Raw genomic sequence first — 19,600 nt, forward strand, 5'->3', positions numbered from 1 at the left:
TGCAACACTTTTTCAGAGACAAAGAGGGAATCCAGCTCCCCAGAGCAACATTCAGCTTCTTCAGCCATGAGACCATTCTACTTGCCTTCCAACGCCCCGTCACATTTGCAAGGCACCTTCCAGCTGCTGTAACTAATGAAGGAGGGGCTCTGAAGACGATAGCACTGCTCTGTCACACACACTTGATTCATTTGTACAGTAGATCCACCCAGTGCATCAGCACCAATATAAATGTAGAATATAACAAAGGCAGATGAAGACTTAAAAAAGGTTGAACAGGCAGGTAGTATCAGAAATACGTGAGCTATGATCCATACATATACCTCTGTGCATACATATCTGTTTATGCATGCATAAGGGTAAAGATGCAAGAAGGCACAAGGACTCTAGCATAAAGTCCCTCTGATTTATACCCACTAACCAGCAACTCTCAGTTTGCTTGTGGCATGTTCCAACTGAATCAAACAATAAATATGGTTGACCTGAACCATAATTACATTCATCATGAAAATGAAAGAAGTTAGTCCATGACTGAGTGCTCAGAAATAAAAGGGAGGTTTACTCCTTTGAAGTGCTTTGCTTTTACAGGCATTCTTCTAGGCACTGAACTCTTTTGCTCCTCCCTCCCCCGAGCTTATTGCAATCAATGAGAATACAGTAGTTTCCAGTGTTCACAGAACGAGGAAAAAGGAAACGTACAAAAATATCCATGGAATCTCTCCTTGTTAAATTAGACTGACTTGATGGAATTTGGCATTCGATAGCCATGCAGCATGGAAATCATGCACAATTACAACCAAGTATGTCATTTTTGCTACATAAAAGCTACTTGAATTGGAGCCTTACAAAAGAAGCTGAGTCTAAACATTTTTGCACAGCTAGATAACCTGGTCATAGATAGCTCTCCTACCTTTATATTGCAAATACATCCCTAGTACTGGTTTGTTCATTCCTAGAAAGCCTGACCTTGAAGGGAGGGGTGGGGTCAGAGGAAAAAACATCCTTAAGACCTTGATTTAAAGTATAGAGCTCAGATTTGGAACACCAACTTTGTCTGCAACATACCCCTGTGATCAAAGAAGACATTTGGCACTCGTTTACGTGTCCTCTAAAGTTCTGATTTAGAACAGTTCTAAGTTGAGGACAGTGGTCCTGTTCTTCATTTAAGTACAAGATTAACTTTGATAAAAGTCAGTACCTCTAAATTTACACCAACATAAATTCATTCAGAAGTAAATTAACTTTGAATTAGCAGGAGGTGGAGAGGGAATTGTTAAGTGGAAAAAGAAGACACTGACACACACCTGCTTGTCCTTAAAAACTTTGCACAGAGAAAAACATTAAGAAAACTAGCATAAGGAGTCAGCAATCCTGTAACAGAATCATATGCTTTACTAACCGCTCCTGTTGTGGCTGCAGAGTCTCCTCCACCATCCCTAAAGTCAGTACCCATAACTGTCTCTAATTCCCCTTGCTGCGTTACGTCACAGCGAAACAACACTTTGCACAATTTGAGTCCTACAAAACAGAAAATCAGGCTTCTGCTGGTTTTCAGCATCTCCTTCAAATCACTGGCCCTGTAGGACTAAGCACATATCTGCACGCATCAACAGCTAGCCCACAAGGATTGAACAGGGTCTGCTCCTGAATTTATTTTTTTGCTTGCTGAGCTCTGTACAGACAACAGTGCATCTTTGTGCCTCACATTCAGCCCTCTGTTGCCAAATTCGCAGCGCTTACCAGCAGCAATGAAAGCCACATGCATGACAGGAACTCAGGAACTTTGCCTAAATGAAGCAGTGTTTCTCATTAGCATTATACTGGCACCAAAACCCACAAATTACAACAAGAACAAAAGGCAATGTCAAAAAGAGAGCACTGAGCGTATCAAAGAAAAAGAATTAGGAGGGCATGATCAAGTCATTGCTTCCTGTTAATTGCACGATGTTAATCTGCCCATGTAAACATGCACCTTTCAGGTTTTTCCTGGAGCTGCACAGTAGAGATTACTGTCATTGGAGACAGGTACACCTTTTTGATAGTTAACATAAAAAAAAAAAGTATATATTGAAAGAGATCCCACAGACAAAACATTGCTTTTTCTCTTTAAGGGAATACAGATTTGTTTTCCTGAGCTATTTAACACTCAGAGCAGTGTCATATGGGATCCAAAAGGCATTGAAAAGCAAATCAGAGCATTAGTTTCAGATTCACAAGTGTTAGGATACAACTGGAGATACCTGTACTGATAGCTGTGTTAGGTAAATAGGACCCAGAACTCCTCTAGACACACTTCTTCCACCTGCCCTCCTTCCTCCTCTTTTCCTGTGGCCCATTATAATCAATTCATTCAGTCTAGATCTTCAGTTTGTGCAGCAACTTGTAAAGGAGTTTGTGAACTCTAGCATACAAGGGATTATGCAGCAGATCTTTCTAGAGTAGTTAACTACCATGTGGTTGCCCATGATTGTTGCGAACTAGATTTCATAAGCCAGAGGGACCTCTTACTAGAGTGAAGTTGCAATAAGTGTGCAGGTTCAGCTGTATTCCACATCACTTCTGTTTCAGGTGACTGTCATGCAAAGACCCAGACATGACAACATCCTTATTGAAACTGCTAAATAAACCAGCATTTCCTCAAATGCAAGAAACCCCTACAGCTTTCTAATGTTTGCAGTGCTGGAAGAGGTGATTAGAATAAGCCAGTCTAGACAAATCCATCTACTTGTACTCCTTTGAGATAAACAATTCCTCCTTTCCCTTTTTGATTTGTCAGTTTAGCTACTTGCATTCAGTGAGGCAACTAAAGGTCAGGTCCCATCAGGCAGCACTTGCATTAGGCCTGAGACAAGACTACTGTGGGTGCTCCAGGAAGATTTTCTGGGGAAAGCTGTACCCTACCGACATGCCTATACTCCAAAAGCAAAGTACTTTTCTCCAGTAACTGCTCTACTGATATGACAGGTCATTCAGAATACCAGGCTGTGTTGCATGGAGTAGATAAAGCAGGCTGTCTTTCACTTGCCCAGTTGAGAGATCCCCAAGATGAGCCACATGAGGCCCCAGTTCAATGAAAACAAAGACTGGCAGAACCTCCCTGCCTCAGTATTCAAAGCGTTAATCAGTCTGAAAAACAAAACCCAAAGCCTGTGTGTTAATTTGCTATTTAAATTGAAAACTTTTTATTCCATGTCTGCCATGTCTGGCACAAGGCTGTCCTGGGCGTTACTAACAATAAAAAATAATTTGGAAAATAATCCTATTGTTCCAGTCACACCCATGGGAGTTTCATGTGTAGGGAAGTAGGAACATGAAAACTGAGATCTGTTGTGTGATCGGAGAGCTGAGTTTGCCCTTTACAACATTCAGTTTTGATTCAAGTGCATGTTGGGAGAGAGATCAGAGACAGCAAGCTAAGGCGGGAGGATGTCTCAATAGCTTTAAGGTTAATAAATTCTTATTTGCACAGCTTCAAATTCTCAAAAATCATCTTTAGTGTAGTAAACTAGCAGTACCCTTTACAAATGCACATCCACACCCATGGGTGATTAGGTGTTCACATATTTCCTTTCCTTGCCTCCCTCTCCAGTCAGCCATTCCCAGTGCCTATCTAAAGGCAGCAATAAATTGCCCTAAAATGCTTCCCCAGTTGCAGGTCATAAGCCCTTTCAAAACGCTTCATCTGCGCAAAGCGGAAGCCTTGTTCAAAACTCCATGCGAATGTAACACAGCTTGGATACGGTAGTTACAGGCGCACAATGTTCTGCTATACCAGCAACCTCCTCTTCACCTTTTCCAGACTCCCACTCTTACACTCTGCCGGCTTCATCTGTCCAATGCCATAAAAAGTAACTACATAGCATTTGCTGTAGATCAGCTCTTTTGCACACAGTAGTCCCAAACCCCTGCTAGTGAATACGCTGTATTGCCTCATCAAGTTTTAAATTAACTTTTAGGCAAATGGTATACATCTCAATCACACAGAACCCACTGCACTTTGCAAAGACATCTAGAGATGAAGTGCTGTAACTACTTATTTTTAATTTTAAAGGTTCTTCTGCTTTTAACATATCTTTTTAAGCTTTCACTGGTTTTGGAAGCAGTCTCCATACCTCATTTCTAGCCAAAAGCAATTATTTGTATTCTTTTAAACTTTGCTGCAATCCAGTTTGTTCATTAGAAAAAAAAAATCTTAACAAAATAAAGTCTCTTGTGAACAGAAACACTAACACCTTTTTCTATTATTAAAAAATTCTTGAGCAATCTAAGAAACCGCTTTAGTGCCTCGGTGCTTTGGAAGCCTCTATTTGGAAGGAAGATGGTCTTGAGGGAGGAGATCTACATTTCGGTATCCAGGTGGAAAATAGGTTTGATTTGGCCAAGTAATAACAGCCCAAAAAAACCCCTCCATAGCCTGTGCACGCACAGTAGATTCCTTAGGAATGATAACACTGCCTTGAAACATTCCCGACTACACACATGGGAAACCCGATGGGGAGAAAGAAGCACTAAGCAAGAGAGAGGGGACAGCAGGAGGTCCAAAGGAGAGATACAGACATCTGGCCAGAAAAAAATCCTGTCCTGGTCTGTGGGGAATTATAAGTATGGCAAACCCCATTAGATGGGGGGTTGTAGAGGTATTCTGGTCATTGCTTAAGTTTAAAATTACCTGCCAATATAAAAGAGCAGGGCAACCTAGCTGTCTCCACCAAGGCAAAGTGGGAAACTCCACAACAGCATTCTAACCACAAATTTGGTAAGGGTGCAAACTGATGCACACAGATGATCCAACCTCCTAAAGCAAAGGCTCTACAGGCATCCCTCACCGCTCTGCTGGGAAGGGAATATATAGAGTTATCAGTGAGAAATCTCAGTCTACGCGTGCAAAGAAGCAGCAACTGACCCTAGACTGACATTTTGGGCACACACTACCTGCAAAAGCTTGCAGCAAATTCAAGGCAAAGCCATTAAAGATAGATAAGCTTCTTTCCTCCTCTCCCATTCACTCAGATTTCTTAAAAAACAGAATATTCAGAGAATGAAGAGTGATACAAAGAAGAGCGTGGAAGATAAGTTTGATTAAAACAAGCAGTTATTACCCAAATTTTATTGCTGAGTGATAATTATTCTGTATTTCTACTACCTTTTTGTAGTTTGGGAAGAACAGCATACTGCTGCTTTACTTACTGCAGGAAAACCAAGAATGACACACAGCTGCTCAGCAACAGTCTATGGTTTATTATTATGCTAAGTAAATGTGCAAACAGGCTTTACACACCACAGTTAAAGCTTGCTTGTGCTTTTTCTCCCTTATACACAACTACATGAGGGTTTTCCTTTGCACCTTTCAGCGCAGCTTGGAGAAACTTTTACATGCAGGGTCTCAGCAAAGGCTGAAGCCAAATACAGCCACCCTGCAAGCAAAGACAGCAGCCACCATCACAACAGCGCTCACTTGACCCATTTATCAGAAAGCATACAGGGATGCCATACACCAGCCAAGTCACTCAACAAAATCAGTGTTGAATGGCAAATTAAATAGCTGTGACAGACTCACATCACATACTTCCCTGAGCAGAAAAAAACTGGTACGAGTTTCAGATGAAACTACTCTCACATACACAAATCAAAAAGGTTGGCTGAACCTGAGAGCATGGCACAGGGAGGGATGGAACTGTTGAACTGTTTCTCCTTGCTGTCGGTATGTCCATGGGAACAGCCTATTCACTTATTCAATTATTAATGGCAATATCTGAGCCACAAGCCACAGGGGAAGTGTGTAATTCCAGCCAAATGCTTGTGTGGGATTTGGTGGTATTTTTTGTGGGGGTTTCTTTGGCTGGTTGATCTTTTGGTGTTTGGATTTTTTAAAAAGAAAAAAAAAACAACCACACAAAAAACCCCACAACTACACACATCCGAGCTCACGGAGGTGCCCTACAAAGTGTCTTGCCTCCACAGGCCACAGCGATGCTCAGATACAAGTCAAAAACCCAGATATGGGTAGCACAAGGCAACTCCCAAGCTCAACCAGGACACTAGCTGAAGTGTTGTGATGATTCCTATCATTTCCACATTCCCACTTCTTCCCTCTCTTCCCACTCAGTGCAGACAGATACAGCTTCACCCTTACCCTCCCAAAGGTCACACAGCAACTCCTCCAAATGGTACCTGGGAGCTGCAAGTTTACTTTCAGCAAAATTCTATAGTCATTTGTAGAAACTGCTTTGAAAACCTTCCAGTTCAGATGCCAATAACCACTTGGCAGGGCCTGACAAACATAATTAGAGAGCTTGATTGTTTCAAAGGATATTACCCAAGAAAATTAATATGTTGCTGCAGTCTTTGCAATAAATTTCCAATGGGTTTGGTTGCAGAGGTCTTGAAAGGGTTTTAGCAGACTTTTAATTACACTATCAGGACTCAAGTATTTTTCTGGTGCTTGGCAAAATGGGATCCTATTATTTCTACTTGCAACACATACTCATTCAAAGCTTATCCACAGGCCTACAGCCTAAGAATTCCTACAACACTGTAATCCAAAAATTTTGTATCATTTGTGATATACATTAGTGACTTCCAGTAACAGTGGCCCAAGAGACAGCATTTTACTGTGCGATAGTTTAAACCATTTGGCTCAGTGCTGTATCCTGAAATACACTGCAGGGAGACTATATATTTTGCTGCAGGTTATGCTGATTTACAGCAGCATTAAGCCAAGTGCTGTAACATCCTACAGAGCCAATTTGCCTTTTTGCTCTCTGCTATACTTCAGAGGCTGCATGGAACAGAGAAGGTTTGCAGCATCGCAGCCCAGACCTGCCTTTGCTCAAAGGCTGGTACTGTGTGTAGTGCTCGTTGTTGCAGGCATTTCTGCACTGACCCTGTTGGTCAGTGCTGCTTCTATAGTTATGTTACACATTCAGCCTCCCACATACTTTTCCTTGCAGTTAGGGAAAGGAAAGCACCACAGCCTGTGCCATCACCCAGACCTCTGCTGCTGTTCAACCTGGCCTGCCCTGCTCAGCACCTCCCTCTCCCATCTCTCAGCTTGCCCTCCAGATGAAATCCTTCCCTGCAAGGATCAAGCAAAGACTAACTCTCAAAGACTAATTTCAGTCATCCAGGCCCAGAGAGGTGCAGTAAACAGGGAGCACGATGACCTCTATTCTGTAAAACTGGAAGTTTATACATATGCCAAGTATTATCATTCATAGATTTATTATAAACTTCTGCATATATTCATATACAATACTTTGGATTTTGCAGCTTCCCCTCTAAGATCTAACCACACCCTCAAGAAATACTCCCCAGAGCCTTCCCTTACATGAAGGGAAGTATTACTACTCCCATTTCATTTAGGGGAAAGAAAAGAAAGAGGGAGAAAACTTGCAAGTCTTAGTTCCCAGACTCTGCACTGCTCTATAGAACATATACTGGTCATTTAAGGGAATGGTCTTTTTCTTGGGAAAGAGGGTAGAAAACAAAGCCTTATGAATCAGCCTGTTGATAATTAAAAGCAACTAAATCCAGATCGCTTTAAGCTGCACATGAGAATCTGAGCTCTTCAGATACTAAATTCCTCTGCCGACCAGAAAAGCCAGGGTCACTTGCCCAGCTGGTCACTATTGTTCTGTCCAATAAAGTTCTGGCAGGAATGCATGTTTAACAAAATACAGAGATTAGGCATAGCAAAGAATGCAGCTCCCCCCTCAGTGTTTAGGTTAGTGGGGTTTGCCATGTTGAAATACTGAAGCTTAAGCATATCAGATTTTCTCTGTCCTGTACTGCTAGTACCAATGACAGACACAAGCTGACAGCTCAGTTCTCAAGATTGTTGCCATTTTAGCTTTAAGTTCATTAAAAGCAGCACAAAAAGTTCACCTCAAAGCTGCAATGACCACTAATTAAATCAGTGTTTTCTTGGGGATGTAGTGTACCAAGTAAGAAAAAGCTCTCTGTAACTCCAATGCACCAGAAACTCTTGAAGGGCAATTTAAAACAAGCCAGAGACTCAAGGGACCAGATTTTAAGACCCTTGCAACAGGATAGCTCATGTTCAAATGTCTTAGGATAGCCTAGATCTCCAAAAGGAAACCTAGCATCCAGTCACTAAATACAGCATCAAAATGGCTATGATCGTCCTAACATCTGACTTGACTCCTGACAGTTCAGAACCAGGATCTTTAGCTCAGTTTACAAGAAGGCACGCAAGTCTAGAGTCAGATGCAAAAGTGTCACGAGAACAAGTCATACAGATGATCTTTTAGAGGTCTTACAGGAACACAGCTTTTACCAAGTCAAATGCCATCCACAAAGCAGCTCTGATACCTCACTGGGCCAAGAATTTCTCAGCTTAAAAAAAAGAGTGATATTAAACAGACTCCTAAGTAGTATATTTGCAAAGGATATAGTCCTTTGAGAACTCTGTGTAAGAAGGTTATAAATAGCCTGTTTACAGCTCTAAATTAATGGTTTACGTTTAGAGATACCAAGGATTCATAAATTCCCCTGCAGGGGGTATGGTAGCTCGCACTGTGTGAAGTGTGCTTTATATGTAGGAAGCATCTAAGATCCTGTTACCATGGCAGTCTCTCCTCTCTCCCTTCACAAAAAGCTGCAAAATGACTTTCTGTCAGAGCACACAGTAAATGTGGAACAAGAACAGCTGAGATACAGAGCTGCTGACAGCCAGATCCTAGGTGTTTTCTTCTAGGAAGAACTTTTTTAGTCATTCTGGCACAGCAACAGAAACCTTATTTTAGCTGGTATCACTTTCACTGCCACCTGAAAATGCAAACAGCTCAAAGTTTGCACAAGATACAGTGATGGAGACAAGCAACCAGACAGCCCGCATTGAGCAGGGTGGCAGAAACCAGACTGGTTTTGAGGAAGCAGAAGACTGAATTGGGCAAGAAGAAAGCCAGGAAGCCAAGCAACCTGTCAGGAGGAAAAATAGTGGCATCAGATGGGGAGAGGGATAAAAAAAAAAAAAGAAAAAAAAAAGGGGGGGTTTCTTTAGGGAAAACAAGCAGAATCTCCCTTGGGTTGGAGCGTTAAATTCACGTCAACCCCCCTTTGCACACAGGCACACTGGAGAGCTGTTGGTAGAGCTGTCACCCATTGCTGCCTCAAACGAGGATTTGAAAAAGCTCCCTGTGCTTTGCTGTGTTTACAGCAATAATGAGAGCCTGGAGGAAGGGGTTAGAAACATCTGAGTTTAATAAGGGCTAAGCAGCACAGAGCAAAAAAGAAATGTCTGCCCTTCCGTTCAGGGCTACCACACCCCACCAAGCACCGCAGCACCAGGCTCGGCACAGAGACGTTATGTCATCCCAACAGCCGCAGTGGCCCATCTGCCCCAAGCCTTTTCATGATGAGAAGAAACATTTCAAACCAAGCTGAGAGCTCCCAGCACCACACTTTTGAACGGCTAAATAAGCAAAGTCCTGTGGGGAAAAAGCAGATGTCGATTGACCCCAGGCACAAAAGCTAAGGACAGAAGGGGAGGTTTTGTGCGTGCCTTAATTGAGCAACTCCATCTCACAAGGTCATCACAACAGGGCAAAAGGAGTATTTAGCTCATTTAGCACCTATGCTGCTGCCTTTTCTTAGTCCTCAACAGCTCTAACATCCAACATACACAGGGTAAGGAGCATCCTATTCCAGTTTCTCACACAGAACAAAAGACCAGTAACCTTAGTACTCAGGTCCTGCAATCACATTTGCTGCATCCTCTTCCTCACTTCTGCAGGGTCTACTCCCAAAACTGTCCTTACACGAAGCAGGTACCTTTCATAAAATGCCTTTGCCTACACTGCCTTTATGAGGGACTCTTCCCACCACATCTACTTGGTCATTTTATTCCATTGAGAAACGCAAAGCAGGAATAAAGAGTCTTGTTCATCTGCAAAGTCAAAACCTCCCCTCTAGAGTGCACATACACAATAAAAAAGGGGATGGGAGGATGACACCCAGAAGAAAAAGGACCGGATCTGTTCTTAATTCTACAGACTCAGTACAACTTGGTTACGTGACCATGTCCAGGGGGACATTCCCCTGCCTCACGATTTCATGGCACCGGCATTTCTAAGATGCTCTGAGCAAACGCATACCTATACCTAGTGCAAATACTGCAAAGAATATCACTTTCACCCAGTTCCTAGAAGCAGAAAAAGTTGGAACTGATTACATTTCTATGTAGTGGTACCTCGTATTAGCCTTAAAGTTTTGACAGATGGTTTGTTTACTCAGCACAAAGGAAGGTGGCTGGAAAATGACAGCATTACTCAGCTCTCAGAGGACAGGCAGGAGACACACAGCGGACCACAGAGAAGTAGAGGGAAGAGTCCTACGAAACAGAAGCTCGCAGATACCTTCTCTTCTCAGCTTCAAAGAGGTTTCACAATCAACTACTATGATTTTAAGTGGCAGATTCTTTTTTCCAGATAAACCACATAGATATGGAAGAGGAGACTGATCTGTCCCAAGCATAAAATGAAGCTGCCCTCAGCTTTTGTCTCAGTAGCATCCATTCTGTGGGCCTCCAGGTGAAAGCCATTTCTAAACAGATAGGAGAGGTTTTTTTCTCTGCCAGAGCTATGATTTCCCTGCTTTGGAAGCTGAAAAGGAGCCTCAAACCTGAAATTGCTTCCTATGTGTTGGCCCCCTCAAAAAGATTCAACCATTTTCAAACAGCCAGGCCTAAACATTACAGGCAACACTTCCACCCAAGCACACTCTACTGGCACATCAGTTTGTTTCCAAGAAGAGAAAAACATTAACTTGTAAAACACAGCCAAAACATCGAAACCATACTATTCCATGCAATGAATTAAAAGTCAACATATAATTGTTTCTTCCTAAAAAGGAGATAAGGAACAAAACCAACAAGGAACAACATCACAGTTCCCAAACTCAGTATCTTTCTGTAGTAGTATTAGGGATTCCAATTCAGATCAGTGCCACATTGTGCATAAATACACTATATAAAAAGTTGAAAAAATGCAGGGCAGTAACCCAATTAGTAGCATTATGCTCTTTAACTTTTGCAGCTATGATCCTTAGTAGAGTTTTTCTGATACCTAAGTTGGCACAGGCTAGCTTTATGCTCAAAGCCTCAAAACAAACATTATGCCTCAGTGAAAGTAAATTTAAGTACCATCTACATTTCTAACTAAAAAAAAAAAAAGTTGAGAGCTTTGAGCATATTGCAGAAATGAGGTTGGATGAATTTTAGTATCACCCTACAGGTAGTCTATGCTTTACAAAACAATGTTTCCAGACATGCTGAAGGTCTAATGCAGGAAAGGGCGTTAAGTAGCTGGTCCATTATTCCAATCCGGCAGACCTAAAGCACTCTTTTCAGTCTTTCATTGCTACCTTAAAGTATTAAATTCTTCATTTTCCCCCATTTATCAAGAAACAGCCCAATAAAACAAAGATTAAGTGAATATGCTATGATCCAAGTGTCACAGAACTGCTCCCCCCAAGCAACGCTCTGAAGTTTCTAACTTGATGTAAAATTCTACTTTCAACTAGGATTTTAGTGCACTAACAGGCTCAGCTTTGAGAAAATGAATAAATAAAGGTTATTGAAAGAGACACATTTGTTAATTTATACAAGGGGAGCAGAAGTTCACTGCCACCCATTGCTTTGCTTCTCTGCTCCCTTTTGCTTCCTAGAACTGGTAAATGAAACCTACACGAGAGGAAATGATTCACACAAGCAGCTGGAAAGGCAAGACCATAGGAGATTTCCTAAACGAATACAATTTACTGCAGTAACTACAGTCACGTCTGGTATTTCAAAGCCATTCCAGTGTTGCTAGATCCTTACACTACCATTGGCTTCACTGTTAATTGCATTGTGAAGTTACTGCACTGAACCTTACAAGTCAGATGAAGATCATATGGCCACAGAGTCAAGGAAACAAACATCAGATAGTTCAAGGGTTTGGTGAAGAGCTTAAGACCTTCTGACCTCTTGGTTACCTGGGTAGGGCACTTCAAAGGGGAATTAGCGCAGAGGACTCAGTGTGACATAAATCCCAGTCTGTTTGCTTGACATTCTCACACAGTCCATAGCAAATCATAGAAAACCAGAGACCTTAGGCAATGAGCAGACTATTAGGCGATGGAGGGAATGACTCAGAAAGCAAGACCCTGTCAGTAAAAGGAAAGAGAACCACATTTCTCCAATACATACAGTTTTATATTCCACACCCACTTAAGAGCCACAGGAGGTTCGGTACTTGGGGCTGAAATCAGGTTCAAATCATCTTTCTCTGGTAAAGAGAGAATTAACAGACAACAGTCAGGAAAACTCCAGGTATGTGTTCTGAAAGCACTCTGACAGACTGCATAAATCAGAATACTGATTTATAGATCACCTTTTAATATTAAGAACAGGCTTCTACCACACAAAGGGACCCACATTTACTTAAAAGTACTAAAACCTCACCTAAGAGGCTTGAGGTTGTTACATTACAGTGCAGTAGTGAACCATGCTTCAAATGCGGCTGGGGAGGGGCACTCCCATCCTAGCAAACGTGTAGCTGTAGGACCAGGCACAATGCAGGCAGCTGTTTTGAAAAGAACAGATCTATCTATAGCAGGTCCACCCAGACATCTTGGTTTTGAAACACAGCCATCCAAGTGACCTATTAGGAGGCTGCAAGGTTCAAGGAGTAACTGACAATGTATTTCAGGCATCACCTAAACATCTGAAAGCATCAACACTTCAACTTTTTCAGGGGGGAGAAGAAAGACAAGCTATAGTACGGGAAAGCTGATGTCAGTTTAAATATCTTGCCCATGTCAAAGCAGCACACACAGCATGTTTAATTGTTCCACTGAATCCATGGCAAAGTGATTTGCCCTCTGACACAGAGTAAACCATTGGTAGAGGCACAATTGGAACACAGGTCTTGCTCTCAGACATATGTGGCAACAAGAAATGGATGAAGCCACCTGGTCTTCCATGTCAAAACCTCTGCCTCTAACAATCAGGAGGTGCACTTACAGATTTCAATTGACCAATATTGCTTTCCTCTCCATATCCATCTTCAAGAAACATCACTGCTGTAGCAATCACTCAGAATTACTATGTAACCAAGATAAGTACTGATTTGTAATTACCAGTATAGTCTAGATAAGAATGTCTACTTGGACAGTCCAGCTACTTATAACATTGTGGTTCTAATGTTCATTCACAGGAAGAAATGTTTAGGCTGAGGTCTAAGTATTATGAAGGTTTATCTATCACACTTGGATTTTGTATCCACCCCAGCTGACTTTTGCAATGGTACTGGAAGCGTAGAATCAAAAAAAAGTTATCCTACACTCTTCCTGGTTCATGTTTGGGGGTTTCCTTTCAGTCAGCTCCACCTCACATCCAACAAGGTTTCCAGTCTAAACACTGCATCTAGTCTCAGAAGTTTCTAACTCCCACACTTGAGTTCACAAGGACTTGATGCCTGACTAATTTGAAACTACAGGAAAATAGGATGAGAAGTTAAGCTGGGAGAACACTAGTTCCAAAGACAACTAACACAGATGCAGGCTATCTTTGAGAACCAAGCTACTTCCAGCATGGGAATAAGCTCGCCTTAACTTGGTTAGCAAAGCTTCTTGTGTCCAGGTCCGGAGGACAACAGTTTCTGCTTGGCAGACAGCCCCTCCACTCTTACGCTTTGGGTAAGACCTACTTCCCATTCTCATTAACTTGCTACTGTGTTAAGGCAGAAATGCATGCACTGAATGTGAATTTCAAAGAAAATAGTGCACCTGCTACCATCTATACAACGTCAACAAACACTGCTGCTTGCACATCCCCTATAGAAGTTCAAAGCAATTCAAGCACATGCAAACATAGACTGAAAGTGTCTTTGGTCTGATAACCAAGGTCTGTCAACTGAACAAAACAAAACAAAACAAAAAAAAAAGAAACAAAGGAAGCAACATTCCACCAGAACAAGTATTCCACAATGGCATTTTGAAAGATGTGAATATTTTTTTTCCTCCAAATTTCCCTATGCCACCCCCACCCTCCCAACTTCCCCCCCACACACTCCACAGGGCCTTAGTTTTCCATCAGAAAGTGTTCAGCAGTCCTCAGAGCCTCAGAAGTCTATCTCTGAGACAGCCTGCAACCTAGATACCAAGGACTATATAAGCTATTGAGTTTTGAATGGTTTTCAGGGTGGAAGACAAAAGATTCCAGCAACTATTTTTCTCCCCTTAGAGAAATACAACTGTTACAGCAAGTTAATTTTAAGAAAAGTTGATAGATTCCCAAACAGCTCAATCATGTCTTCACTTGCTAATCAAGGACAGAAAAAGACAGCTGCAGGAACACGCTATGTCCTATAACACAGAAACATGTCAGCTACACACAGTATAGAGTGCATAAGTATGTGGTGCAATGTACCAAAGCCTGGAGCTGCAGCAGTAACTCTCAAGGCTCTGGCCTTCCTGTACTTGGCTGATGGTACCCAGGAAAAGTGCCAGAAGTCACTGAACAAAGCACTCACTGGGAAGGTTGCAGAAGAGAAAGTGAGAATGGCCATGTAGCATCATTAATGGTAATCACCTACCCACCATCTTGTGTCCTCTGCAGCCTCTTTGGGAAAGAGGTCAGCAAGCTCTGCTGTGATGGAGCTGCTATTGCTTCATGTAATTCAGGTGCTGCTAAGATCCCCTGTTTAGATGGCAAAAGGGACACTGAACAACGTAAACAACTTTTATACCAGTCTGATTCAGTCCCCTGAAAAAAAAAGGCTTTGCACCCACATGGATCAATGTCAGACTTCAGAGCAAAAGCCTCATTCTTATCCAGCACCATATTAAATCCAGAAAAGCACAGCTATCCTAACCTGAAACTGCACCCTGCAGGAGGCTCCCCCCAAAGGTCCAACATTGTGGCTGGGTAAAGTTTTCCCACACAGATTTTCCCATCAGAAAGTGAAGCTGTTAAGACATTTGCCAACACCACAACTCCACCACTCAAGGGGAAATTTAAACATACAAAGATTGCTCCAACGTGTGATATTTGACTAAGCACTTGAATTTTTATTTCTAAATGTCTACCAGTGATTTTTCCTTCCCTTCAATTTTTTATTTCCCCCTCTGCTTTAGGGTAGAATGGGAGATTCTCACATGGCAAAGTTCCATTGGACAAAAAAAAAAAAATCTACCAGCTTTCCCAACATCATTGTTCAAATCAGCTTTAGATGGTTTTATACAACACTTTATAGACTTGGAGAGGGACACGTTCCCCTGACAAAGGGTCAGCTATCCAAACAACTGAGGCATGGGAAAATTGTGCAAGAGTGTGAATTGGGGAAGGTCTTTGGTGCGCAGAGATACAGTCTACACTCATGTAAGCGTGGTAGCTCTGAACAAAGATCTGCAGGCTAATAGATATGTAAGACAAATGACATGTGGTTCTCATTGCAGCTCATGCTTTGGGAAGGGGGTACATTGGAACAGATCCAGCTGGGATAGGTTTATCCCATTACTCTCCTATAATTTTCTGCTGTTTCAAACCCTTTGACATTTACTGTAGTTTAACATCACACCCCCTACAGACTGAGGCCTGTTTGACAGGCCAGCAAACAAAACCACCCCCACTTGGAGATGAAATATTCACCATATGCAAGAACTGTGCAAGGCACAAGGCTAGCACCCACTCTTGCACTTCTGTGACACGTCAGTGTAAATCTTCTGCGTAGATGCTTTATCCCAATTCGTAGCCCAAATAAGCGGGGCTAACGTAAGCCCTCCTCCACAGCAGCATAACTCATACATACTAGGTATTAGCAAGGGAAGGAGGAAAAGAGGTAGAGACAGGATGGACGAGCCCTGAATATTAAATTCCCAAGTCCCCATTTAAGGGAATCACGGGGGGGGGGGGGGGGGGGGGGGGGGGCGCGCGGGGGGGAGAAGTGAAATTCAAGAACAACTAGAATCAGGTTAAGCCACTCTCTCACTTTATACAGTGCAGCTCATTCATCTGAACAGCTGTTTCACCTCTAGAGAAATACCCAGAGAAAACAGAGGGGAGGGGGAGAAGCCTAAATTGTTTGCTCTACTGAAGCAGCAAGATACATAAATCAAAACTGATTTACATTAAGTTTTAAGAAATTGGTTTGGGGTGGAGGGGAGAGGAGAAGAGTGGGAGGTTTGGTTTTAAACAGCTATTTGAAAGCTGCAGCTCTTGACTAGAGATCTGTAATTAAGGTCTTTCCTTTGTTGAGCTGAACTAGTTTTTCCTCACAGCCGAGGGCTATAACAGTTCCCTCTGCCGGCATCACCAGTGTCCCGGTTCGGGAGGTTTTACGGCTCTGGCTGCGCACTGCGCCGGGACACGCTGCCCCGCGGACCCGGCAGAGCCACCTTCCCCTCCCCGACGAGCCGGGGGGGGGGCAAGAAGTGGGGAGCCTGCGGGTTTCCGTTGCCAAAGCTTAGCTCCTCGATTCCCCAGAGAGTGACACTGCTGCAGGCAGGTAGGGCGCCTCCCCCACCCCACTTAGGATGAGGGCAGCCCAGTCCGGAAAGCCCCTCGCACCCTCCACGAGGATGGCTGCCCGCGGCTGTGCCGTGCCCGTCGCTCCCCACGGGACCACCGGCGGGACCCAGCCTCCTCGCCGAGGAGGCGGACCCGGTCTTACTCACCGGCGACTGGCGAAGCCGCTGCCCGGCGAGCCCGAGCTCTGCTCGGGGTAGTTGTGCTGCAGGGTTGATGCTGGGAACTGATAGAGGAAGCCCGTCCCTAGCGCGCATCCATGCAGGCAGCAGCACCAGGACAAGAACAGAGCGAACTGCATTTTTGCAAGACCGGGGCTTTCCTCCCGCCCCCCTTTTCCTCTCACACGGCACGGCAGGCGCGGGGCTCCACCGTGCCTCCCCGGGCCGGGGTCACGGCGGGATCCCACGGCGCAGTGGTGCCCCCGGGAGCGGGGCCCGCGGGGTAGGGGTGCGCGGGACACAGGGACCGCCGCTCCGGCTCCCAAAGGGAAACCCCGTCCCTCGGCAAGCCCAGCCCGGGCGGCGGCGGCTGCTGACCGCGCAGGGGGTCCGGGGCCAGCGCGACTCTTTGCGCCCAGGGCGCACACTCAGCCCCGGATGCCTTTTCAAATTTGGCGAGGTTGGTCCGACTCCGTCAAAGGGGGCGTGGGGTTTCGGCGTTAACCCTTGCCAGGCCTCGCAGCAGACCCTGCAGCGAAGGGGCTCCCCGTCAGGGTGGGCGGCCAGGCGCCCCGGGGCCGGCGAGGCACGGTCCCGCACCGGTACGGCACAGGCCGGGAATGCGCGCTCCCACCTGGGCAGGGCGGGCAGCACCCCCGCGGGAAGGCCCGGGGCAGCTCCGAGCCCCAGACATCACCCACACCGGCCACAAGGCCCTGTGCCCCCCCAGCTAACCCTAACCGGGAACTAGTTCGAGGGGAACGCGCTGCACTTCAGGGCAGCCCAAACATCCAAAAGCTGGTGCCTGCTGCCGCATTTGCACTGCAAAAGTTACACAGATAAAGTAGGAAACAAATAATTTTTTAGATGCTTCATTCATAAGGTAACCGGTAAAACAATCTCTGCTTCAGTATGTGCATGTTGCTCGTTTTGGCACCCTGCATAAGCACTCCCTTACCACCACCTCGCATAGATGCCCTCTGCCTAGCACCCAGGATGGCCCCAGGCTTAGAGTACTGCACAGTCAGCCCCAAGCAGGAGGAACATTTTTGCAGTCATGGAAGGATGTGGATATTTTGCAAAGCCGGTACCCTAAGAAAGAAGCCAGCAGCAAGGCTCCCTCTCTGTGCAGCAGCTAAGTTTATGTTTAAAACCCTTGTACATCCCCCATTTGGTGACAGTGTCACAGACCCCATTTGCTGGCCTTTCCCTGTCCCCTTCCCAGCTCCAGAGGAACCTGGGCTGTTGCAGCTCGCTAGCTGGGCAAGCAACTCCTCTGAACCAAACACCACAAGGAGGGATTTAATTCCTAAGATGACACAACGGTCTTCCAAGGTTTCTTTTTACCCTCAGATTTTGCAAGCTCACAGTACCCTCTCTGCACGTTTGCTGTTTGTGTGGCCAGCCAACGAGAGCTCTGATTTACCATGGAAAGCAAGTCTCTTCCTGGAGTACCCTAGGGGCCTAGGCTTCCCTGGGGGGCTCTGCAAAGGCAGAGACCTCTTTCCCTCAGAAGCAACGCAATCCCTGCAAGGTGCCGCAGCTGGGAAACAACTGTAAGATACTGAGAAAATGGCTAGGTTTATCCCCCACCCGTGGGTAAGCACCTTCCCCCATGGTGCCCATCTCCAGAGCCTGCACACAGAGATAAATAGCCCCTGGCTGGAGCCTGTAACCAGACAAGTTTAGACTGCAAATGAGGCACCAGGTTTTTAAACAGCCACCGTTATTAATCACTAGAGCAAATCACACAAGGAAGCAGAGGTGCAGTCTGCACTGCAGCCTCCCTGGGGTTGCCCCACAGCCACCCCCAGCACATCCCAGAGCTGCAGCATGCAATGGATCAGCACTCTGGGCTCAAAGGGAGCTCAGAAGGTCTGGGCCAGCAGCACTGGACCACCAAACCTGCTTAGAAACAGTCACTGTTTATTTACAAAAAGCCCTCCGTGCCTAGAGCTAGGACATAACAGGGCACTCTGTCCACAGCCCTGGCTCAGCTCAGCCTGAGCACCCTTCCTTTCAGTCTTCCTTCACCCACACCAAGGGGAACATCTGGTTTTCCCTTCCCTCTTCCACCCCCAAGAAAACACATAACTCACAGCAACTCACCCTAAGATGTTCAGACATACCGCCATTTTGCTCAGAGTCAGTCCTCAGAAAACCCTCTGCTCGACCTACTCTCTGGCCTCCCCTCTCAGTATGGCTACAAACTGCCTCAAATTGAACCTTCTCCTGAGAAACCAGCCAGAAGCTACAAAACACACAAAACTCTAGACTTCTCTAAGGCTCCCCTGCCCTTTACTCTGGGTGATCATCCTCACCTGTGTGTGTAAAGCCAAGCTGGGTGCAGCTGGACCCCCACACCTGGCAGTTTCTTACAGCTTCAGACTGTGTGCTGCGGGCCTGGTTCAGCCTTTTGTCCCAAACACACTAAGTTCCTTCTCCTGACAGGCTGGGATAGATCATTTACCAGTGTTTAACAGCACTGAAGGGCACCAGTGGCTTTCTGACTCATTCTCCTGGCTTGGGTTAGCCCCTTCAGAAGCTCTTCATAGTCTTCAAGTCTTAACTGTCCAAGAGCACTTCATTTTCGGTTGCATGCAAAATTTGCTGCTTCAGTCTTCACTGACTTTGCAAGACCCTAAGAGATATTAAACACAGGTGATTAGACAAGACATGATTCTGGCAAATTATTAGAGACATCTGTAGGAAGCTAATGTTCTTCCTATTTCACGAACTGAGACTGGAGACCAGAGGTCAAATGACTTTGCTCAAGACTGCAAAGAGCTAAAGGCAGAGCCAGAAATAGAGCTCGGAACTCCAGCTCCCATTACTTCTGCCCTGTCCCTAATGCACACTTGCTTCTACTCTGTATGGCTGATTTAAAATGAAAATGAAGAATTAACTTCCA

At 44.8% G+C, this 19,600-nt stretch overlaps 1 protein-coding gene across 7 annotated transcripts in view; it reads right to left on the minus strand.

The window, feature by feature from the left end:
* COL26A1 (collagen type XXVI alpha 1 chain) overlaps positions 1 to 19,600 on the minus strand; it is a 195,399-nt gene that overhangs the window by 162,617 nt on the left and 13,182 nt on the right. For 3 of the 7 annotated variants that reach the window (XM_037375062.1, XM_037375063.1, XM_037375060.1), the window contains one exon: positions 19,011 to 19,330. Coding sequence is in view for 3 of the 7 variants with exons in the window: in XM_037375057.1 (XP_037230954.1) it covers positions 16,678 to 16,829 (152 nt within the window). In the remaining 4 variants the exon portion in view is untranslated. Of the gene's footprint in view, positions 1 to 16,677; positions 16,980 to 19,010; positions 19,331 to 19,600 lie in introns of those variants that run through there. The other 4 variants (XM_037375057.1, XM_037375058.1, XM_037375061.1 and 1 more) reach the window with 3 other exon arrangements.

Source organism: Falco rusticolus, chromosome 1, assembly GCF_015220075.1.
Source record: "Falco rusticolus isolate bFalRus1 chromosome 1, bFalRus1.pri, whole genome shotgun sequence".
NCBI classification, from domain to species: Eukaryota; Metazoa; Chordata; class Aves; order Falconiformes; family Falconidae; genus Falco; species Falco rusticolus.